The sequence below is a fragment of the Salarias fasciatus genome, chromosome 15, assembly GCF_902148845.1.
Source record: "Salarias fasciatus chromosome 15, fSalaFa1.1, whole genome shotgun sequence".
Lineage (NCBI taxonomy): Eukaryota > Metazoa > Chordata > Actinopteri > Blenniiformes > Blenniidae > Salarias > Salarias fasciatus.
In genome coordinates this window covers 4,950,869-4,976,495 of record NC_043759.1, presented here as the reverse complement: position 1 = coordinate 4,976,495, position 25,627 = coordinate 4,950,869, and the positions used below count along the sequence as shown (strand labels likewise).

The 25,627-nt window shown below is 47.2% G+C and overlaps 2 protein-coding genes across 2 annotated transcripts in view; both read left to right on the top strand.

The window, feature by feature from the left end:
• LOC115402071 (uncharacterized) overlaps positions 1 to 3,333 on the top strand; it is a 173,130-nt gene extending 169,797 nt beyond the window's left edge. Inside the window, exon 2 of the mRNA XM_030110510.1 lies at positions 44 to 3,333. Coding sequence (XP_029966370.1) covers positions 80 to 1,291 — 1,212 coding nt within the window. The 5' untranslated portion in view covers positions 44 to 79 and the 3' untranslated portion in view covers positions 1,292 to 3,333. The remainder of the gene's footprint in view (positions 1 to 43) is intronic.
• LOC115402059 (NACHT, LRR and PYD domains-containing protein 4C-like) overlaps positions 1 to 25,627 on the top strand; it is an 868,403-nt gene that overhangs the window by 351,061 nt on the left and 491,715 nt on the right. The window lies entirely within an intron of this gene.

The following is a 25,627-nucleotide window of genomic DNA, read 5'->3' as shown; positions in this document are numbered from 1 at the left end:
TTGAGCAATAGAGCAGACCTCGCCTCGTCTTCTTGCCCGCAAGTCGCCGCTCGAACGCCACATTGGTGTCAGAAGTGGGATGGCATACCCGCGACTCCAGAGGAAAGAAGACTTCGAAGAGCTACTCCTAGCCGTCGAAAAGGGCCTGGACCTTCTCCTGGGCCTGCTCCGGAGAGCTAAAGAGCCGACTAGTGGAGAGTTTGCTCCCGTTAGCGCTGACAGCTCCGCCACACTGAAGACCCGCCGGGCCGCCGGGGGGCGGCCGACTACGAACGGCGAAGAAGACGACGCCCTGGCCGCCGTCATGAGGGACGGCGCTGCTGAAGCCGGGGCTCCGGCAGCCGTGAGCGGGAAAACGCCCGTAAAGCTGCCCAAATATAACGGCACCAGCCCGCTGGAAGTCTACATGAAGCAGATGCGGGTAGCTGCAGCGCACAACAGCTGGAGTGACCAAGACACCGCCGCGCACCTCGCCCTGGCTATGGAGGGTGAGGCACAGCGGGTCCTCCTCGACTTGTTGCCTGGAGAAGAGCAGGTGCTGCCCACATTAATCACCGCGCTTGAGCGACGCTTCAGGCGGCGCACAACAGAGGCCGCTGAGAGAGAGAAACTGAATAACCGCTGCTGCCACGAGGGAGAGGACCTGGGCTCCTTCGCTGCTGATGTGCAGCTGTTCGCGCGGCGGGGTTACCCCGCCTTTCCCGTGAACGTGCTGGAGGAATTGCCCCTCCATGCGTTCCTGCAGGGACTCACACCCGAGCGGTTGCGGCAACATGTGCAACTCGCCACTCTGCAGACCCTGGAGGAGGCCCTCCGGGAAGCAGAGCGAGCTGAGACGATCCTCTCCACGCCGCGGGGCGGCGCTACATCACCGCCCTGGGTTCGACTGGCTGACACCACCGAGGAAGACACCGAAGCAGTCCGCCAGGCACAGCGCTCCACATCGCCCCAAACAACTCGCCGGGAGTGCCGTGAAAGTGACGGCTGCTATCGGTGTGGTGAACCAGGCCACATCGCGAGAAACTGTCCGGCGCCGGCCCCGAGAAGGCGAGCTCTGGCGATCGAGAAGCGGGGTGGTGCTATGAGGAAGCCGACCACCGACCGCCGCCAGGGCCGGTACACGCTGGTGGAGAGCTCCGGTCAGGCCGAGGAGCTGCACTGGTCGTGCTGCATCGACACCGCAGAGAGAAGCGTCATCCTGGGGACCCAGGATTGCAAGCGTCGGCCGAGCCGAAAGAGACGCTGCAAAAGAAAGCAGACTGACGACTCCGCCCACTCCGAGAAGCAGTAGTCAATTACGTCCGCTGAGCGAGAGGCCGACTTCGCTCCTGCAGAGTGGGCACCAACCACCGAGCGTGAGCAGGGCCCCGCCCCCTTCAAAAAGCTGTCTCCAACTACGTCTGCCGATAAGAGACAGCGCCTCACTGAGGCCACCCCCCCCGGTGGCCGCCCCATGTCAGAGGCCTCGCCGCTGCCGCTGTGCAGCCTCTCCGCTGGGACCGTTGAAGCAGTCAACGATCAGGGGCGGCGTCGAGACATCTTTGCGGCCCGTGGCAAAGACTGTCGGCGTGTCTCCTGGGTCCTGCACATGGCCCAGGGTTCGGTGGGGGCCGGGCGCTGCGAGGTGCCGCAGCATCATGTTCACCGCTGTGTCTCCTGTCCTTGGTCCGCCGGAGGGAGACCAGGGCGGGTTAGGAGGCGCAAGTGCAGGCGCATGGTGGCCTTTCACCGCAACCGGCTCTCCCTGTACTGGCATTTGGAGCCGCCCGGGAGGGGAGAAGCTGGCAACGAAAGACCTGGGACTGTTGGCGCGGACCCCCGGCTGGGACCGGCGCCGGAGGGTCCGCGTTGCGTTTCGCGCCGCCGGAGGCGGCCTGGACTGTTGGACTCTTTTGAGAACTTTTGTCCCTGGGACTAACGGGGTTTCGGGGACGTTAAACCCCTTGGGTGGGGGCGATGTAGCGACCGCGGGGGTTGCTAGGGGCGCTAGAGAGCCACTGCCCCAGAACTGAGTGTTCCGGGGAGCCGCGGGGCATTATGGGAGCTCCCTGTTCGGGACTTTTGGGGCCATTTGCGGGGTTTCTCTGCGTTCCTGGGGTTTGCTTTCATTGTGGTTGTGTTTTGCTTGTTGTTATGTGCTGTTTGTGTGCTTTTATTTTCATCATGTGTCGGACCGTGGGTCGAGGGGGTTACTTGGGGGCTGACCTGGGGCCTACGGGCCGCCATGATTTTGTCTCGGTGTTGGTGTGTCATGTTCCCTTGCTTGGTTGTTTTCACAATAAACCCTTTGGTTGAGCAATAGAGCAGACCTCGTCTCGTCTTCTTGCCCGCAAGTCGCCGCTCGAACGCCACAATATAGTGCATTACAGTATGCGTTTCACAATTATTAACTGCTGTTCACGGCGCCGCCGACTCAAGCCGAACAGAAAGCGCCGCAAGAGAGTGATCAGCACTCAGCACGCACACCACAGCTGGCTGTCCTCAGCTCATGCTACAAGCTAAGCTCCACCGCAGTAAGTTTGAGCCCCAAAATGAAAACTCGTGATGTAAACATGACTGAATAAGCTTCCACAAGTTAAGTTGTGGCCACGAAATAATAAATCGTGTGCACGAAATATTAACTCGTGGCTACGAATTAGGTATATCATTCACTGAACAGCCCATTAAAGTTAGCAGCATGTTCACAGATGTAGATGTAGCAGTATAGGTGTGTGTGCTCTGTGCAGGGTGCTGCTGATTGGCCGCCTGGTAAGGTGGCCCAGTATAAAAGCAGCCCTCCTCCCAGCAATCATCCTTTTTGCACTTCTGCTGGTCTTGGCACGTAATATCCAGGTCTGACCTGGATATGACGTGCCAAGAACCCGTGCAGTTGGGTGCTCCGTTTTGAGGCTTCGCTGCATTATTCCGCTTTGGTAAAGCATTGGTGGCTGGAGTCCTCTCTCCCTCCCTCCTCTGAGTGTGCGTGTGTGCATCTGCTGAAATCCCAGGTGCCGCTGTGACCGGCTGGGAGCGTCGCTGCTGCTTTGTCTCCAGCTGATTGTCTCCAGCTGCTGGGGTTGAGCTGCTTGGTCACAAGTCTTTGTTTTTGGTACCTCCAACCTGCATAACACGGTCTGCCTGTGCCGCCGAGGAGATCCGACGACGGCGCAGCAGCTACGACTGAGCCAAATCCCCCGTTGCCTTGTGCAGGCCGGGGCACCGTCTTCAACCGGGGCTCTCCGCCCCTACTTCTAGTATGAACGAGTCAGTGAGTGTGTGAACGTGTGGATTGTGTATGTGACTGTGTTTTGTGTTATGTGCATCTTTTGTTAATTTTGATTTCTTTTTGATTGCAACCCCCCTGTTTTATTCCCTTCTCCTTTTTCAGTGGCTGGAGGCCGGTGGTGGCGGTGTTGGTGACCCAGTGGTGGCGTCCCTCCATTTTCTTTGCGTGTTCCTGGTGGTGGGAGTATTTTTTTTGTGTGTGTGTGTGTGCCACTGGTTGGGTGATTTAGATTGATTGATTTTTCTTTTGGATGGTCCCTCCACCTCACAAACCCGGACCCACCCACTAGGCCTCAGCCAGGGTAAATGCTCCCTTTCCCCTCCCTCGAGTTTTATGGTGTGAATGTTTTTTTTTTTTTTATACCAATTTGTTAATAAAATTTGTGTCTTTTATCAGTGCAACCACGTCTCAAGCCGTTCTTCCGGGCAACAAACCAGTGTGCCTTCGTACTTTGAATAATTCCCTGGGTGAAATTCCCAGGGTGTCGTTGTCGGGTTCATCAATATATCTTTATTAAATTTTCCATCTCATTGTTGCCACACGGACTTTCGGTCTCAATAACTCTTTAACAAAACGTCAGTAACATACAAAGGGCGCCTCCATCCCATCGCTGTGAGGTGGACTATTTGCTACAAGCTCTTTGTTATTAGATGTATCTGTCTATCAAGCATCAGAAACAATATTGATTTCTATGAGCAGCCTGTGGTGCTGCGCGGTTTAAGGGACCGTCTACAATTTACAAGATACTGCAACAGTGAAGACAAATGCCACAAAAAAAAAAAAAAAAGGTACAGGGATTCGCTGCAGTGTCGACATAATCACTACAACCTTAAGTAATTCTGTGCTTAACCTTAGTAATTCTGAGCACTTTTATTTTTCTTCCTGGTTGAAGCACCTTTGTTTGAATCTATAACAATAACATAACTGTATTTAAGTGTAGAGTTAAAGCTATTTATATTGAAAAAGGTGAAACTTAAGTTTATTTGAAAGTGATTTCATATTTCTTAAATAAAAGGTAAACATTTAATTGAATTGATTGTATTTTATTTCTTAAATTTTATACTGGAGGAGCTTCCTGGATAGTTTTACAGGTAGTACATTATGTACATGATTCTTAACAGTTTTTCTGAGGCTTTTGTATTATTTATATCGATATCGGAATTATATCGTATCGACCGAAATTATGAACTACATTGTGATAAAATTTTTGGCCATATCGTCCAGCCCTACCTGTTCTAGAAGAACGCTAAAACATTCCCATCAACACTCCTGAAGCTGGAAGAGTTGAAGCTGTTCCAGCTCCAAAGGATGGACCCACATCAGATTAAATCCTCTGCTTTAAGAATGGAAGGTCACTCAAGGTCATCTGAATTCAAACAGTTAAAAACACACGACTCAAACCCAAACACAGGACTTAATAAAAGATTGGCTTTATTCACAATAGAACTGTAACAAATATAGTTTATTAAAGCGTCTGCAGCTCATTAATATCATTTGAGTCCAGAAGCTCAGAGGATTTTCATATAAATTTAGAACGGCTCATTTGAACCAATGGAATATTTATATTTTCTGAGATCTTTTATTCATTTTAAGCTGCCGACCCTGGACTGACAGGGGAAAATGAAATCATTCCATTTTAATAATTAGTTTTTCAATTTTTTTTCAATTGCTTTATTATTATTTTACATATAATTTTCAAATTTTATTTTCGGATATAGTACTATATATAATACCTGTCGGTTTGAAAGTGACAGCATTTAGTGCTTTTCACAGCCCAGTAAAAATGACTCAACACCGACTCCTCCTGGCCAAGCAGAGAAGCTGCACAAGTACCGTATTGGCCCAAATATAAGAAATTGCATCCTAAAAAGTGGGGTCGTGTTATAATCGCGGACTTACGGTAGATGGTCAGTACGCATCCACGCCACTAGATGGCGCCAAAGTATCACTGACCAGAGAGCGAGTGGAGCGATGAAACGAGATCAAATGATCTGATGAAAAATGGCGGATCATCTGGAACAAAGGGGCTGAACGCTGGACAACCGAGCAACAGCAGAGGCCGAAGTTATGATACCAACTTTAAGCTGATGGTGATCAACGCAGCAGAGTCATCAAACTACTGCCAAGCCGCCAGGAGATCTGGTGGAGCAGAGCCTCGTTCTTGTTGGAGAGCACAGAAAAAACGCCTACAGATGCTAACGCTATGAGAAAAGCTTTCCGTGGTCCCAGGAGCGACGCTTCAGAGAGACTGATAGAAGGGTGAGTGAATACGTCTCTGAAAAACGGAAAGACGGAATGCCCACCACCAGAGCCTGATTCAGCTGAAGGCACTGGAAAGTTATTTACATCATTTATGCAGTTCGGACCCCTTGAGGCTTCTTATTTGTTGCTTATTGTTTCTTATTTTGAGAAAGAGAATATATTTTTTTATTCAGTACTGCAGTAATATTTTTTCATTTCATATCTCATGAAATGTTATCTCAGTTGTGAGTTTTTGAGTTTATAATTGTATAATAAAAAGTTGTTTTATGAGTGACCTTATTGTCTTCAGCTTTTTTTTTTTTTTTTCACAAAATGAGATTTGAAAAATAGGGGTCGTGTTATAATCGGAGTCGTCTTATATTCGGGCCAATACGGTAACTTACCCTTGCACTGTATGACAGTGAAGGCCACGCCCTCTCCTGAAGGCACAGCCTGCTCTGCTTTTATCTGTCATATCGTCGCAATGATTTGTGATCGCGCAGGCGCAGTCGGTTTCACCATATAAAAACCATTTACGTAAAAAGGCAGATTGATACGCTGCCTTTTTTTTACGTTACTCTGCTATGCCAATGCAGGGCATGAAATTCGTCAAAATTTTAACAGGCTCTCCAAATTTTTTCAGCAGGTCCTCAGAAAATTTTAACAGGTCCTCACAAGTTTTAACAGGTCCTTAATTTTCAATTTTGTAAAACGCTGATCAAAAGCAGGATCCAACAGTAATTTTTAGGGTTGCACCGATACCGATACTGGTATCGGCAGTGGCCCCGATACCGCACTAAAACGATGGTATCGGTATCGGCGAGTACTCAGAAATAACACACCGATGCCATTTACCGACTTTCATATTGCACTTGAACGCACCACCTTGTGAATTCATTCTTCGACATTCATGCTGTGTGATCTGTGTTTTCAGCCAATGATAGCAATGATTTTACATCCCAGTGAGGATCAGTTCTTGTTACAGAGCGTGGATCTGAGTCTCAAGAGCAGAAAAGGAGTTTTATTAGTATCAAGAGTCTTTGTGAGATGAAGCTGCTCTCCAGCCACAGGAGCAGACTGATGCTACGTTCACACCGGACGCGTTGCAAGCGTCACGGGCGTCACTGACGCCTCAAAGTTGACGCGTGTGAAGTGTGGAATTCGACACGTGTTCAAATTACACACGACGCTTGCAACGCTGGCGACGCGCGGGAGTGGGAGGAGCTTGTGTACTGTCTTCATGTTGACAATGGCGGAATCGGTGCCGAAATCGATCTGCTAAAGCTGATTTCACTTTAGCTCTAAACTCTTCAAATGTATAACTTTATCAAGATTTTTTTTTTTTTTAATTAGGCGACAAAGTGGTCGTTTAGAGCCCGAGTGTGACGTTTGTTTGTCCGAATACCAACTGTTTATGATTTTCTTCGGGCGAATTCGGCAAAATGTGAGCCAGCCGCAGTGAGCGGCTCCAGCACGGAGGTGTCAGAGAAGCAGGGAGAGAAGCAGAGCACACATGAACCCTGGACCCGCCACGGGGCCCCCCGCCACGGCCACGGCGCCGTGGCGGGCTGTTCCCCCGACCCAGCGGCCCAGCCTCCAACCGGCTTTGGCGGCGGGCGACGCGGATCACACCGTCGGCCGCCCCCGCCTCTCCGACCGGCTCCTCGGCGACCCGCAGCAGGACCGAGACGCGCGGTCTCACCCAGCGGTCCTACGGAGCGGGCCCGCCGCTGGATGAGACCGCGCGTCTCGGTCCTGCTGCGGGTCGCCGAGGAGCCGGTCGGAGAGGCGGGGGCGGCCGACGGTGTGATCCGCGTCGCCCGCCGCCAAAGCCGGTTGGAGGCTGGGCCGCTGGGTCGGGGGAACAGCCCGCCACGGCGCCGTGGCGGTGGGCCCCCGTGGTGGGTCCAGTGTTGGTGTGTGCCCGCCGGCGAGCGCAGAGTTTCTCACACCCTCCGGGGCCGGACCCAGATCACGGGGCCAGCGTGAGGATGAGGTTCGCTTTCGGCGGTACTTCCGCCTCTCCCGGGCCCAGTTTGACGAGCTTCTGGCCCGCATCAGCGCTCAGAGTGCTCGTCTGTGATTGGATGACGCGCGCGTTGACGCTTCGAAAGTTCAATTTTCCCAACTTCGCGTGACGCGCTTCGCCAATGCTCGAAAAGCTCGGAAAGCGATGCTCGAAAAGCACCTGATGCGCGTCAGGTCCGTTGAAGCTCGTCCACCATAGACTTTGAATGTAAAAGCGACGCCCGTGACGCCTGCAACGCGTCCGGTGTGAACGCACCATCAGTCTGGAGTTTAACTAAGTTCCCCGTGAAGTGAGGAAAGCAGCCGGGCTCCAGGAGGAAGTCGGGCGGAGCGGCGAGCGGCTGAGGCGGGTAACAGGAGCTAACTGGAGGTACAGGTCCAGGCTGACTGCCACATTCCACATAAAGTGTGTCGTTCCGCTCTGCCGGCCGCAGTAAATACGTTGCTATTTTTTTTTTTTTTCCACTGACCCAAGAAGCACACACCCATCATGCATCAGAAGGAGTGGGGGCGAGGACAGACAGGGGGCAGCGGAAGGACCCAGACCCAGGGCCCACCGCCCCCAGACCCACCGGGGGCCCCCCCCACAGGGCACCACACTCTCTCCTCACATACATACCTCCAATCTCCCACACATATACACCCACACATACAGACATACATACTTACTTACAGATACACACCCACACACACATACATACATGCTCACAGAAACATACCCACACATACATACACACTGACACATACACAGTCGCACACATATACATACACATCCAGATACACACCCACACACTCACATACACATACATACATACCCACTCATAAAAAAACATACATACTCACACATACACACCCACACCACGTACACACACCCACCTTCCCCCACCCCCTAACCTCCACAACCCACCACCACCAACCCCCTATCTACCCCCCATCCGCCACCCCCCCACCCATCCACCCCACCCCCCTGTCCCCCACCACCACAACCACCCACCCCGATGCCCTGGATTCCGGGGCAGCAACCAGACACCAGGGCGCACACCGACCCAGGGAGCGGCAGCACGCCCGAGCCGACCGGCCCCCCCAGCCAGGCCGACCCCCCCACCCCAATGGAAGGGGACAGCCCCCAGGCACCAGGGCCCAGGGCCCCCAGCCACACCCGCCCCAGGACACCCCGGCTACCCGGACATGAACCGGCACCCACCGACCCCGGCCCCCCGGAGCCCCAGCCCCACCGCCGCCAGACAGCCCCAACAACCGGCGGCCCCCCCCACCCCCAATCCAAACCAAACACGAAGACAGCCCCCAGCGAAGCAGCCCAGATCCCGACCCCAAGACAGCGCCAACCACCCGCAGCCATCAGGCCCCCCCCACCAACCACCGACCCTCAAAGAGGAGAGGCCCTCATCTTCCCCTTACATTAAGTGATGGAGCTGATCACAGGGGACCAGAGGGAACCCGATTCAGCTGATTGATCCTCTGAACAGACAGACATCGTCTCCAAGCTGATATGATCTAATAAAAGACTCTTAAACTGCCTGATACTCAGATTACTTCTGGATTTCCAATTTACAAGGATAGTTTTCTTTGCGATGCACAAGATGGTGAGAATCATGTAGACAGAGTTTATCGACATGTTAATTTCACCCAAATCACCTAAGAGGCACAGTGTGGGAGTTGCAGGGATATTGCATGTGAACCATGTTGACAGGTCTTCACACACCTGAAGCCAGAACCTCTGCACTGGTGTGCAGGACCACAAGGCATGGAGGGAGCTGTCAGTCATGTTATCATTGCAATGTGAACAGATATCAGATTGTGATAGACCCATCTGGAACATCCTTCGTCCTGTATAGTGAATTCTATGCAGAATTTTGAGTTGTATTCGTTGTATATTTGAATTCTTTGTCATTTTGAAAGTATTTAAACATATTTGTGACCACGCATTTTGGTCAAAGTTGTTAGATAAGTCAGCCTCCCATTTTAAGGTTGGAAGGAAGATTTCATCTTCTACCTTTGATAATATTTTATATATCTTTGATAGCAACTTTGGGGAACTGAGGTTTAAGAATTCTTCGACCCCGAGAGGTAGCTGTCCCTACAATTGATTAAAGGTATGATAGATTCAAGTTGATGATATTCTAGAAATGCTGTGCTGCTGATTCCATATTGTGAGATGAGAGTATTGAATGATAGAAAGTTGCCATTTTCAATGATATGTTCAAGCTGGCTGATTCCTTTATTTCTCCACTGAGTGAAGTTTATCATCTTTTTGTTTTGCAGGATGTCCGGGTTGTTCCAGATGGGTGTGAGTTTACACGGGATCAGAGAAGATTTGGTTAGCTTTAGAAAGTCCCACCAAGCCATTAAAGAAGAACTGATGTTGACACTTTTAAAACACCGATGGGATTTGATGGTGGGACTGATGAATGGCAGGTCAGAGATGACTAGATCCTCACATAATGCTTGCTCTACATCCAGCCATGGCTCATCTAAATTGTTCGGTTTAAGCCATTTGGAGATATATTGCAGCTTGCTGGCTATGAAGTAATTACTAAAGTTAGGCAAGTCTAGTCCACCTCTGTCTTTAGTCTGTTGTAGCGTCCAGTGATTTGAAAAAGCCAGACGATGGTTTGGTTGGTATCATTGAAAATAAATAGTTAACCTTAGGTAAAGTCATCATTTTAATGGTGGCAACCCTCCCCATAAGAGATATAGGTAAGCGTCTCCACCGTAAGAGGTCATCCTCTGTTGATTTCAGTAACGGAACATAATTTAGTTTTAAAAGTTCTGATATCCTTGGAGTAGGGTGACCACCTCCAGAAAGACGAAAAGTGGGACACCGGGCATGTTTTGGAGGGACAAGGTGGGATGGACGCAACCACCTGTAAACCCTGACCATACACTTCACAGTTTAGACCACAAGACCAGTAAAACAAAATATTTAATATGTAGCCTATATATTTTCAGGAAACATCACGCAGAATTAAGTAACAAATGTGTTTTACTTAAGTAAAACATATAATGACACATTGACATTAATAATCCATCTAAAAGCACTGAAAAGGCCGAACATAAAGCCTTTCAAGTATACAGGACAACAACCAACAGGCCTATATGTGCTTCCAACATACCCCATACTGACAGAATTCAACTAGCGCACTGTGTGGAAATCTTGGCTTAAATAAAATACCAGTGAAAGAAAAAAAAAATATATATATATAATATACTGACAAATTATTTGTAGATATTGTTTCAGCACCATGGGCAGCACCGCATTTGCACTCTCTCTCTCCTTGTTTATGAACATGTGGATGTGTGTATGTTTGTATGAGACTGTGTGCGCGTGTGCCTGCGTACATATGTGAATGTGTGTGTGTGAGGTATTAAGAATGTATGCAGGAAATGTTTGTAGATCTTTCAGAACCATGGACAGTACCGCATTTACTCTCTCTGTTTATGTGTGAGTGAGTTTATGTGAAACTCTGTGCCTGTCTGTGTGTGCATGTGTGTGTCAGGGAGGGAAGCAACATATTAAGTCAGGGGTGTCAAACTGATCCCGGAGAGACGCATCTCTGTACTGAGTCAATGTTTGTAGATGTTTCAGCACCGTGGACAGTAACACATATACTCTTTTGTTTCTCTCATGAACGTGTGTGTGTGTGTGTGTGTGTGTGTGTGTGTGTGTGTGTGTGTGTGTGTGTGTGTGTGTGTGTGTGTGTGTGTGTGTGTGTATTGGTATAACTGTGTTTTTGTGCTGTGTCTGTATGCATGTAAGTAACTGATGCTAATGGAACTCATAGTTAGTGTAGAGCTGAGCTTTAGGCCACGCCCCCTGTGTGTGAGGCATCAGGTCTGGGTGTGTCTCCCTGCCTGAAGGCAGCAGGTTGAGGAAACCAGGTGAAGCAGTCTGCTAGTTCAGGGAGTTGGAGGCACTCAGCTCAGAAGGCTGTGAGGGAGCATTGTGTGCATGCTGGTGGGAGAAAGAGCTCGGAAACTAAAGCTTGTTCCTAGCAAGGGAGAGGAGCCGCTGAGCTTTCAGTTCTCTGTTATGTTTGCAACTTTCCTGGGCTTGCTGTGAACTGTGGACTGGTTATGTGATGAGATGTACTGCAGTCATCACAGTGTGGGGAAACAGGTACAGATAAGAATGTGGTGCATTTCAGGAAAGTTTAAAGCTGAAAAGTAGTTTCTGTTTTTTGTGAGTTCACTTTGTTTAAAAGCTGATTAAGTTTGTCATAGTAAGATCATGATTAACAGTGCTTTAGATTATGGTCATCTTCTGGGTTTTAAATCATATTTTCAAGTAGAATGATATAGACAGCAGAAAAATGTACAGGTACAGGGGCTCATAGGACACACGGGGGTGATGAGACTTTAGTGGAGCGTGAGATTTTACCTCAAAAAGTTCACCGAAGGGCTCGAGATCTGCTTCAATGTCTGCAGAAGATGCAATTCAGCTGAAAGAGTTCCAAAAGCTGTCTCTACAGGAAAAAAGAGCTGGAGCTGAGGAAGTTTGAATAGTGGACACAGATTTGCGTCCTCAAACTGGAACTGGGCATTCACCCTCATGCTCCAGCTGACTTTGACCTGAGTAAGAATATCCACTTGGTCCGTCCATGCAACGAGAACGATGTGGACAAATAGTTCAGGTTATCTGAAAGAGTGGCCACCACCTTAAAATGGCCTGGAGAGATGTGGACATTGCTGCTGCAGTGTGTCTTGGTGGGGAAATCCCAAGAGGCTGATGCATCTTTGTCTGCCGATGACAGCCTCCATAAAAATGACGTTGAGTCCATAATTTTGCGTGTCTATGAGCTCGTGCCAGAGGCTTTTAGACTAAGATTTTGCAAATTAAAGAAACAGTATGGTCAAACTTGTGAAATTTGGCAGAGAGAAAGAATCTCTTTTTGATCTTTGGTGTTGACATTCAGACTGATTACTGGGATAAAATCTGGTGATGTGATGTGTTTTTATTGTGAGAAGCCTGGACATTTAATTACTATGCGTCCAACTCTCCAAAAGAAACATACTGAACCAGTTGCATTCATTAGAGAAGTTCATAAAGCTCCTGTGAGGCCATGCCCTGAAAACTTTATCACTTTATAATCCAATTATACTTTATTATCCAATTATACTTTTTTTTGGCCCTCACACCGGTTATTTTCTGAGTGATAACATTCGCATGCCTAAATGGACGCCACATGATGTTTCAGCTCCAGAGGAATGGTTTCAGGTAACCCAGATTGTCATGCCGGTACCTTATCATACACAGATGTTCTCTTTCACACATGATTATCCATTTTCTGGCCATTTCGGAGTCAGATAAACGTATGCACATTGAGGCATTTCTTCTGGCCTGGGTTGAAATCTGACATGACGCAGTACATTGCATCCTGTCAAATCTGTCAAATTATTGGAAAACCAAACCAGACCATCCCACCAACTCCGCTGTGGCCTGGTGGATTGTATGGGTCCTCTCTCACTAACAAAATCTGGGAATAAATTCCTGTTGTGTGCGTCCACTGGATTCCCTGCAAAAATTACAGCTCCCTCTACTGTTGAGGTGCTGATGAAGTTTTTTTCACTGTTTGGTTTGCCTAATGTGGTTCAAACCAACCGTGGCACCAATTTCATGTGGGGTTATTTTGCCCAAGTCATGAAACAGCGAAGCATCGAACATGTGTATTCCAGCCCTTACTGGCCCCAGAGCCAAGGCGCGCTGGAGCTCATGGATTTATTTTGGGAGTCTTGTCTCTGAGCGTATTGCCTGCTATGGGATGAGGGGGTCCACATGCTAAAGTTTGCAGTTCAGGAAGTTGTTCAAGAGTCCCTGGGTTTTAATCCGTATGATTTGGTGTTCACGCATACAGTCCAGGGTCCTCTGAAGCATCTCAAAAACCAGTGGTTGAAACAGGAAATGCAATAAAATCTTCTGGAGTTTGTATCCTTGTTTCGGTCCAGACTGCACTGGGCATGTGAGATCGCCAAACAGAATCTTGAGGGAGAGCAGGTAAAGATGAAAATGTGGTTTGACAGACGTGTGAAGAATGGTGAGTTCTCACCAGGAGATGGAGTGTTGGTCCTGCTGCCTGTGCCTGGCTCCAGTTTACAGGCTCGGTATTGGGGACCTCACATGCTGAAAATCAAGGTTGGAGATGGAAATGGTCGTTGAAACATAGGTAACTTAGGACATAGAAAATAAAAAATGACGATGCACTTGGAGGAACTGATCTTATTAATGTTTATGGAAAACATTAATATTGAAGTGTGGCACAAATGAAAAGTGGTTTTACTTTGTCTGGCTTTACTGTCTCCGGTAGTGAGTTAGATTATTGTTAAAATTCAAATTTATTTTGTGTCTGGTTTTGTTTAAATTGAAATTTAACAACAGGAGGGATTGATATGGAATAATGCTTTGTTTTCAGAGTTCTCAGGAACACAGTGTGAAGGCCGCTCTGTTTTGTCTGAAGTCACTTGGAAACAGCGTCTGCTAGTCTCGTGAGATCTTGCTATATGAGATGGCGTGGCCAGAAGTCCTGCCAGAGTCGGGTTGGATTCTCCTCGGAGCAACAGCCTTGCTCTCAATCAGCTGATTTGTGTGTGCTTCCTCTGCAATCCTCAATAAATCCTCCTTGTGCAGCGTCAACACCTTGACTCGTCATCTTTGGCTCTGATTCACCAAAAATTCCACAACAAGGTGATTTTCACCCTGGACCAGTGCCGTGGTACGAGCTTAAGTCATATTAACCTTATCAAGTCGTATGTTGACCGTGTGCATCAATTGCCCAACTCCACTGTGAATGCGTCTTCGGAGCTGTCCACTGCTGGTGGTGCTGAATCACCTGTGCGTGCAGGGTCTCTTACAATTGCAAGAGTGGACAGCGGCGCTGTGGGAACACCCAAGTCGGCTGTTCGCTTGGCAGTCAGTGTGGTAGACTCATCCTCACAATGACAGTCTTCCATTTACTCTGACTCTTAGAAAAGACTCAGTTTTTGAATTTGGTCGCTTTGGAGAGCTTACCTTTTATGTTTATGACACACGTTTCTCAGCGTGCTGAATTAATCAACTTTAGTAATTCATAGAGGTCACTGTTTGCTGATTTGCCCACACAGAAAGGAACAGATTAACCAATAGGCTGATCCAGGCTGCAGCCTCAAGGCAGGAAAATTACATATAGTCCAATGGAAAACTGGATCGACCTCGATTGCTCTGTAAGGTTTCAATCGGGAAAACAATAAATGAAAAACAAATAAAAACATTGTAAAACAAAAAAAAAAAAGTCAAATCAGTTTGAAACATTCATAAAATTGACACAATTTAAAAACAAAGAAGTTTGAACATTGAAAAAGAAAACAAGCGATGCTTTCTCAAAAATGAGCTAAAAAGATTTTAACAGGTAAAATGCTGAAAATATCTCCAAACTGTTGAAAAAGAAGGATGAAACCATAAAAATCAGGTTCAATAACAGTTAGCAATGAAATGTTTACCATCCTGAATTATTGACTGAAACTTGATAAACGAAACATAAGATTCCGTTTTTGTGTGTGAATCATAAATATATATGAAACTTTATCAGCTGTGTTTTAAAGGTTCACCATGTTTTGTGGCTAAAAGCAAATTTAATTTGGTGGAAAGTCAGAAAAAAAGTATCTTTTTGGTCATGAATAATTCCAGATCCCTGCCTCATAATCAGGGGGTTCGGGGCGCCATGGTCGCCTCAATCCTCGCCCCCCCATGCAGCACGCTGTGATTCTGGGAGGAACCTTCAACACGGTCACTGCAGCACTGTAGGACACTTTATCTGGTAACACCTGCAGCACCGCCTTCTCACCTCTGACACACTCAAGGAGGAAATACGATGGAGGTCAGTGGCCTTGATGAGAAATCACGTGTTCTTGCATTTTGCAAGAAGAGGAGGAGCCAGAAACATTTCAGTGGAGGAGCAGGAAGAAGTACGTTCTTATCTTAAGGTACTAAAGTCATTCCTCATAAAACACAACATAATCAAATTTACCTTTAACTACAAAACATGTTGAACCTTTAAAAATGAGGCGAACACAGCTGATAAAGTTTCATATGTAGTTATGGTTCACAAATAAAAAATGTACCTTGTGTTGCATTGATAAAGTTTCTAATCCATGATAATAATCCATGATGGTGAACATTTCTTTACCAGAGAATAAACACAGAGGTTCATGAGGCCTCATCTGCTCATCACCACCAAGTGGTGCGCTGGTGAAAGGTGAAGCCAGTGCAGAAAAGCTGTAAAATAAATCATCTGTTGATTTTATTTTACAGGTAAAGTTTTGCATAAATCGCCCGATCACGTGATTCTGTCCACGTGATGCAGTCATGAGACCTGCTGGAGCAATCACATTTACATTCGATTTCAGGTGTTTAACATGGAGACGTCCTGCTCAAAGCCTCAGAACTGGATTTCTGAACGCTCTGGGGGACTCCACGTTAGCTCCGCTGCCCAATTTCGACACAGTATCAGCATCAGTGGCTCTTACTGGCAGCTTTAGAAGCAGATGCTACAGGAAGTTGATCGCCAGTTAACAAGGAAAGCAGCAAATTCGAAACACCACAGTTCAGCAGCAGAACACACACACACACACACACAAACAAAATGCTCAGTCAAAAGACATATGGCAGCATTTGGACGCACTTTTCTGGGGATGACAAGCAAGGCACATTGCAGTAGAAAAACATTGATTTCCAATCCTGGTCAACCAACAACTTAAAGGAATACTCCACCCAAAAACGATTTGGCCTCATTTTCTACTCACCCTCATGCTGAGAAACACTCTGGAGCACTTTTTTGACGTTTCAAATGCAGTTCTAGATGTTTGGGGATTTTCGTTGTCAACAAACAGGGACCGACAGAGCCCGACAGAAAAAATGGTCCATAAAGTCCACAAAACGTTCCCATTTTCCTTCATACTGCTCGTCCGCTGTAATCCAAGTGTCCTGAGCGCGTAACGTCCATAATTAATTCTTAACGAGGTCATTTAGTACATTTTAAGAGCCCAAACAGGGCGCTCTCACACAGCTCCATTGCATGTCTGCGCGCGCACCCTGAACTACGGAAGCCGCGGCAGACCAAGCCAGACGCTTGCGCGCTTTCAGCGACTACTTTTCTAAATTGCAAGCGTAGAAGAAGAAGTTCCGCTGTATATATTCTGCTGTGAGTAACCGAGCTGTGGACAATCACAAAAGTGATTGGCTACTGTTTTAAAGCTTTGAATTCGGTGTCCTGCTGAAAGGGCACAAGCGTGTTGCTTGGTCTGCCGCGGCTTCCGTAGTTCAGGGTGCGCGCGCAGACATGCACTGGAGCTGTACAGAGCGCACTGTTTGGGCTCTTAAAATGTACTAAATGACCTCGTTAAGAATTAATTATGGACGTTACGCACTCAGGACACTTGGATTACAGCGGACGAGCAGTATGAAGGAAAATGGGAACGTTTTGTGGATTTTATGGACCATTTTTTCTGTCGGGCTCTGTCGGTCCCTGTTTGTTGACAACGAAAATCCCCAAACATCTCCAACTGCATTTGAAACGTCAAAAAAGTGCTCCAGAGTGTTTCTCAGCATGAGGGTGAGTAGAAAATGAGGCCAAATCGTTTTTTGGGTGGAGTATTCCTTTAAACCACCAGATGAAAACTCAGAACTGACAGTAACAGTGCCAGATGTCAGAAAATAACTGACTCTGGTTCTAATGGGGAATGTCAGGGAGACACTACCGAGGAGCTAAAGAGCCATATGTGGCACCAGAGCCACAGGTTGAACACCGCTGTTGTCAGAGAAAACTTCTTACACCAAATAAATGTTCAGACTTGATATTAAAACTCCGCGTTGACTTTATAGTTGTGACTAACATCATGAAACAGGTTCTAAACAGACTCTGTCAATGATTTGCTCCTCTGGGTGCGTCAGAGCAGAGACGTGGACTTTGTCTTCGTCAGATCTGAGAGACGGACGGGGAGGAACACCGAGCAGCTTCTTCTCTCCTCAAGTTTCCTCACACATGGAAAAGTGTCTGTAAGAAGATGTGAAGAGAGTTCAGGTAAGAATCTATCAGCTCTTTAGAAGCTTCCAGAACAGACCAGAAGACTTTTTAACTTCTCCTTTTCTCTTTCATTCACACCATCACAAACCTGACAGCTGCTTTCTTGTGATTCACGTGTTGGACAAACATTTAAACCAAGATTTAACATGAGTTAAATTGTAGTTTCCTCACTCAGAGTTGTGGCTGAAAAAAAATGTATTCATGCTTTAGTTTCTGAATTGGGCGGGGCTTCAGCCCTCCTTCATTCTGTGTGGCTCGTGTTGATGTCAATCTTCAGTATACAGAACAAGCTACAACACACCTGCACACAGTGTGATTAGGTGACACTCCTCTGTGTGCTGAGACCTTTGAACACACACCTTGTGTAGAGATGGACTAAATACTCATCTGCTTGGTGATTTTCTGGTGGAATCAGGTGTTGGAGGCTTGTGGATGTTCAGAGTTTGTGTTGGAGTGAAGTTTGACATCAGAATACGAATTCACTGATTGTACTGTGAACACAGCTCAACTGAATCTGAAATAGAAGTGGCCAAGGGCTTCAGTTTGTTTTGAAAAGTGGGGGTAGGGGGGAGAGGGTCGGGGTCTGTTCAAGCTGACACGATATTCACAGATTGGGAATTTCATTGTCAGTAACTCTTCAGCAAAACATTAGTATCACACAGAGAACACCTCTTTCCATCGTTGTGAGGCGGACAATTCGCTGCATCCCATTATTATGTCGGTGTTATTGCAGCAGAATTATTTGTCAGTGCGTCTTCACTGTTGTCTCTCTGTGTCTCCGTCTGTCTGTCCACAGTGAGAGTTGTCAACGTGTCAAAGAATTTGTCAATGTGAAGCAGAATATTCAAAAGTTTTCTGCCTGTAATTAGGTTTTCAAATGTGTAAAAACTGCCACTCTGCAAAACGAGAGTTACGTACAGTATGTAACTACGGTTCCATGAATCCTGAAGGACCACCAGAGGCGGTGCTGAAAGCACTGGAATGTTCACTTCGCGCATGCGTAGTTCGAGAAAGTATACCAACAAACTTCACTCGTGACTCCCCGGGTGACCCCGGAACCGTATAAATACCGGTTCCCTGACCCGGAATCGGCTCCTACGGAATCTTCTCGTGTAACCACGAGGATTCCAAGTGACAGAGCGCTCTGGCGGTCATCCGGTATTCATAGAACCGTAGTTACATACGTCAGTATACTTCCCCGTCGCCGCTACGTCGTTCCTACGACGTAGACGTCGTAGCCCTACGACGGGCTACGTCGGGCTACGTCGGGGCTTGACGTGCGCCTCCCGAAAATTGTGACTTCGCGTCGTTTCGACGCGTGGTGACGTGAACGCCGAGGGCTGTGATTGGTCCGCTTTCGCGTTGTTTATAGAATAAAGCAGAACTCACCCGAAATGCTTTTCTGATCCGAACAGTGCTTCGGGAGAAATTGAGATCCAAAATTGAGCGGCGCACATCCCTATACTGTTAGCAGTGTTAGCACTGTTAGCAGACGGGGCTATGTGTATAGCCGCTTCGAAAACGGCTTTAATCGTCCAAAAGCTCATTAGTTTCACCAATATTTCATCACGGTCTGCTCAGCCTCTCCTCCACCACAGCCCGGTGTCACCAGATATGTCACATATGCAGATATATGTTCGGGAAATGCACGCGTCTAGATACGTACGTCTAGAAATCTATGTCTACAGATCTATGTCTAGGTAAAGCCGGAGCTACGGAAGCCGCACTGTTGTTGTGACTGCTAGCGGCTTGGCAGAGGAGGGCGTTCCCTTGACGCAGGAGCAAGATATGTTCAGTAGCGGTGTAGGGTTGTCGGCGTAGGAACGCCGTGGCGGCGACGGGGGAGTATATTGAGGCCTTAACTCTCGTTCTATTTCATCCCTACCGAGGGGAACAGGGCCAAGGCACCGCGGACAGAGGTCGTGGCCATCATTCGCCTGCAGGGTGACCCCACAGGCCACACAACGGTGGGAGCCGTCCATCACCAGGCAGTCGGCCCGTCCTCCACCTGAAGCCACACCAGAATACGATGGGTTGTGGGAAGAGGGCGTACGCCGCCTGCACAACCCACCTTAAACACCAGGCACGAAGCCCACAAACTCCCAGCCAGAAGGGGGAACAGCCACCAGGCGGTCCCACTCGGTCTTGCCGCGGTGCAGCTTGAGCGCACGCAGTGGGTCACAAACAACAGTGCAGCAGCTGAGGGAAGGGGGCAGACACCGCCTGCACGGCCACACGCAACTGACAAGTGCCTCTTAGTGCAGAAAACTGAGGGAAGGAGGCATATGCCGCCTGCACGGCCACACACAACTGACAAGCACCGCTACTGACAAGTGCCTCTAGTGCAGAAAACCGAGGGAAGGAGGCATACGCCGCCTGCACGGCCCGCACAACAGTAGCGAATCACACAGGGGAAGCTAACTGCCTAGTCGATCACACACGGGAGAGGGAAGCGGCCGCCTCGCGGCACCCGCTCCCAGTGCCAACGGCGGCGCTACCTGCCGGAAACAGCCAGGCTAGACAGCCGGCGTCCCAACCAGCAGGCAACACACACGCCACAACGCAACGCAGTCACGGCGTGGTGCACAGCGCCGCTTCCCCAAGCCTGCAGCACAGCCCCACCGGCTCACGGAGCGGCGGCGGTGTGCGTGCGGCAGAGGAGAGCTCTCCAGTTAGTCCCCCAATCCACTAGACAGAAACAGCAATCTTACCGTGATTGCACAGATTGTCCTCACCAAGGAGACGCGGCACCTGGTCATTGCCGCGGCATAGATGGAAGAGGTTAGCACGTTTGCAGCCTTTGGAGGGCGTCCGCAGCTCCGACCAACAGGGTCTCAAGGCTCCCAGCAACCGAGCAATAGTATGCCGAAAAAAGGCACGTCCCAACTCTTCAAGCCTCGAACTAACGCAAGAAGAAAATAGGAGCCGAATCCAGGTCAGGGAATTGGTATTTATACGGTTCCGGGGTCACCCAGGGAGTCACGAGTGATGTTTGTTGGTATACTTTCTCGAACTATGCATGCACGAAGGGAACATTCCAGTGCTTTCAGCACCGCCTCTGGCGGTCAGTCGGGATGAAATAGAACAATGACAGTTGTCAAAGTGCATAAAGTAGTGCTGTCAATTGATTAAATGTTTTCAACTCATTATTTGCAACTCTAACCACAATGATTTGTGATTAATCACATCTTATAATCAACACACAAAATAACAAATTTAACACACAAAAATGTCTTTTTCTGAATCTTTTAACCTAAGTGGGCAGTGTCACATCAGAAAACAGAAATTTAGGATTTGAACTTAACTCTAATTCTGAGTTTAACTGCACTTTAAAAAAATCAGTGATACCCCCTTACTTAATCGTGGTTAATGCGATTAAAACTGACAGCACCAGGACAAAGATATTCAAACTGAAACATCTCCACATTTGGCTTCAAGTTCTGAAAATACAGACGACTCAGCAGTTCGGAGTCCAGAAGCTTCACAATCTGTTGGGGTTTTTTTTTTTTCTTGACTTTTGCTTCACTCCTGCTGTCACACAGATTCTTATCTGTAACAGAGGGTGTTGGTGCCCTGAGCTCAGGCTCACAGGCTCACTCAGGTTTATGGGAGTCTCCTTCAGCAAGGCCATGACTTTGGAGGTCATGTGGGCTTGCTGTGGTGTGTTTGAATTCCCAGAACTGAAAGAAGGATTCAGAGCCGGCCCGAGGCATAGGCAGTATAGGCAGATGCTAAGGGCGCCGTCCATAAGGGGGCGCCAGCGCCACTGCGCCAGCAGTACAAATGGGAAAGAAGAAAAGGTCTAACTTTCACAATTTTTCTAAATAGTAGTTGTACTCTTAAGCGAAGACACTTAATTACTGTATTGGCTCGAATATAAGACGATGTTTTTTTCCAGAAATTGCATCCTCAAAAGTGGGGTCGTGTTATAATCGCGGACTTACGGTAGATGGTCAATACGCATCCGCGCCACTAGATGGAGCCAAAGTATCACTGAGCAGAGAGCGAGTGGAGCGATGAAATGAGATCAAATGATCTGATGAAAAATGGCGGATCATCTGGAACAAAGGGGCTCAAACGCTGGACAACTGAGCAAACAACAGAGGCGAAGTTATGATACCAACTTTAAACTGATGGTGATCAACGCAGCAGAGTCATCAAACTACTGCCAAGCCGCCAGGAGATCTGGTGGAGCAGAGCCTCGTTCTTGTTGGAGAGCACAGAAAAACGCCTACAGATGCTAACGCTATGAGAAAAGCTTTCCGTGGTCCCAAGAGCGACGCTTCAGAGAGACTGATAGAAGGGTGAGTGAATATTTCTCACGACGCTGAAGTTGGCTTCCGATTCGCCAGCTTCCGATTCGGCACTTAAGGGAAAAGTTAAGGGGAAATGAAATGAACGTGCAGTGTGACAGTTTATCCACTGATTACCTGTTTTTTTCGACACTTCTTGATGTGTAAACATTTTAGACATTTGGGTAAGACATTAACTATGCCTCACAAGAACTATTATATTTGTGAAAACATTTGAGGGGAAATTTAACCGTTTTTGCTGTATAACCACTCCTTATTACACCAGGTCCAGATTGAAAACCACTGCACCTAGACTCTTCAAATCTGGACTGAATTATTCTACACAGACTACAGATTCATAAAAACATAGTCTCTGATTTGTGAAACTTTTATTCTATTTGTGAAAACGCGATAAAGGCACATTTCAGTGTATTTTTCTCATCCAGACCACATGACACCAGGTCTAGGTCAGGAACCACTGCACCTAGACTCTTCAAGTCTGGACCTGAATTATTCTACACAGACTACGATTCATAAAAACATAGTTTCTGATTTGTGAAACTTTATTCTATTTGTGAAAACGTGATAAAGGCACATTTCACTGTTTTTTTCTCATCCAGACCACATTACACCAGGTCTAGGTCGAGAACCACTGCACCTAGACCTCTTCAAATTTGGACTGAATTATTCTAAAGAGACTGTAGATTCATAAGAACATAGTCTCTGATTTGTGAAACTTTTATTCTATTTGTGAAAATGCAAAAAAGGCACATTTCACTGTTTTTTTTCTCATCCAGACCACATGACACCAGGTGTAGGTCGAGAACCACTGCACCTAGACTCTTCAAATCTGGACTGAATATTCTAAAGAGATTGTAGATTCATATAAACATAGTGTCTGATTTGTGAAACTTTTATTCTATTAGTGAAAATGCAAAAAATGCACATTTCAGTGTATTTTTCTCATCCAGACCACATGACACCAGGTCTAGGTCAGGAACCACTGCACCTAGACTCTTCAAGTCTGGACTGAATTATTCTACACAGGACTACAGATTCATAAAAACATAGTTTCTGATTTGTGAAACTTTTATTCTATTTGTGAAACGTGATAAAGGCACATTTCACTGTTTTTTTCTCATCCAGACCACATGACACCAGGTGTAGGTCGAGAACCACTGCACCTAGACTCTTCAAATTTGGACTGAATTATTCTAAAGAGACTGTAGATTCATAAGAACATAGTCTCTGATTTGTGAAACTTTTATTCTATTTGTGAAAACGTGATAAAGGCACATTTCACTGTTTTTTTTCTCATCCAGACCACATTACACCAGGTCTAGGTCGAGAACCACTGCACCTAGACTCTTCAAATTTGGACTGAATTATTCTAAAGAGACTGTAGATCATAAGAACATAGTCTCTGATTTGTGAAACTTTTATTCTATTTGTGAAAATGCAAAAAAGGCACATTTCACTGTTTTTTTCTCATCCAGACCACATGACACCAGGTGTAGGTCGAGAACCACTGCACCTAGACTCTTCAAATCTGGACTGAATTATTCTAAAGAGATTGTAGATTCATATAAACATAGTGTCTGATTTGTGAAACTTTTATTCTATTAGTGAAAATGCAAAAAAATGCACATTTCAGTGTATTTTTCTCATCCAGACCACATGACACCAGGTCTAGGTCAGGAACCACTGCACCTAGACTCTTCAAGTCTGGACTGAATTATTCTACACAGACTACAGATTCATAAAAACATAGTTTCTGATTTGTGAAACTTTTATTCTATTTGTGAAAACGTGATAAACGCACATTTCACTGTTTTTTTCTCATCCAGACCACATGACACCAGGTGTAGGTCGAGAACCACTGCACCTAGACTCTTCAAATTTGGACCTGAATTATTCTAAAGAGACTGTAGATTCATAAGAACATAGTCTCTGATTTGTGAAACTTTATTCTATTTGTGAAAACGTGATAAACGCACATTTCACTGTTTTTTTTCTCATCCAGACCACATTACACCAGGCCTAGGTCGAGAACCACTGCACCTAGACTCTTCAAATTTGGACCTGAATATTCTAAAGAGACTGTAGATTCATAAGAACATAGTCTCTGATTTGTGAAACTTTTATTCTATTTGTGAAAATGCAAAAAATGCACATTTCACTGTTTTTTCTCATCCAGACCACATGACACCAGGTGTAGGTCGAGAACCACTGCACCTAGACTCTTCAAATCTGGACTGAATTATTCTACACAGACTACAGTTTCATAAAAACATAGTCTCTGATTTGTGAACTTTTATTCTATTTGTGAAAACACGATAAAGGCACATTTCGCTGTTTTTTTCTCATCCAGACCACATGACACCAGGTGTAGGTCCGAGAACCACTGCACCTAGACTCTTCAAATTTGGACTGAATTATTCTAAAGAGACTGTAGATTCATAAGAACATAGTCTCTGATTTGTGAAACTTTTATTCTATTTGTGAAAACGCGATAAGGCACATTTCACTGTTTTTTTTCTCATCCAGACCACATGACACCAGGTCTAGGTCAGGAACCACTGCACCTAGACTCTTCAAATCTGGACTGAATTATTCTACGCAGACTGTAGATTCATAAAACCATAGTCTCTGATTTGTGAAACTTTTATTCTATTTGTGAAAATCCGATAAATGCACTTTTTGCAGTTTTTTCAGCATTATAGACCACACTACACCAGGTCTAGGTCGAGAACCACTACACTCCTCAAAGGCTATTTTTTCTCTGTGAGTGTAAGGTTGCTACCCCTTTTTTTCCTGTTCCTTGCCTGCAACATTGCAGGTTTTCCATTATCTTACTGTGTCTGCCTTACTGTTTTCTTTATCTACTTCGTAAGTGCTTAGCCCGCCTACGGGCTTCGCTAGTGGCACTCCCCTTGGCGCAGCCAATCAACTGAGACAGCAAAAGTTCAACGCACCAATCCCCGCCGCCCGATGGCGCAGCTCCACGCCCCCCGAGGGTTTACCCCGAGCTGGAGGCAGCCATTCTCCCTTTTCTGAATCAGCCAAGTAAGGGAAGCAGACAGCGGGGCCAGCAGGTAGGCGGGCACACACTTACTCGTAGAACTGGAGTTACGTCCCGTAACTTCTAATTCTACTTCGTAAGTGCTTAGCCCGCCTACGGGCTTCGCTAGTGGCACACACCCAGGCGATGGCCGTAGGTCAATGAATGTACCTCCAGCTGGCCTGCTGACGGGATTGGTGCGCAAGGCGGAAGTAAACAAACTGTACGTTCAGAACGGCCGCAGAACTCCCAAAGAACGAGGCGAGCATCCATGCGCCAAAGCGCCACCCACGACGTGAACAAGCATCGCCGCAGCGACAGAGACACACGATGGCCGGGGCAAGCCACAGCGGCAGGCGGGGAACCCCTGGTCCGTGACCCACACAAGGGAAGCGGCAGCCGGATCGAGAATCCAATACGGCAAGCGGCAGAACTCCTGTTCCCGCTAAGCGCCGCCCACTGCAACAACATCCGCAGACCATGGCAAAAACCAAGCGGCAGATGGGGAAAGTCCTGGTCCGTGGCGGGAAGGCTAACGGACCGAAACGGTTAAGTGACCGAACTCGCGTTCTCACGGAACCCGACATGGTCACAGAGCCTGTACACACATTCAACAGATATGACGCACAAAAGTGGACGCAGAGGCCCAGGAGGCAGCGTGGCAGAT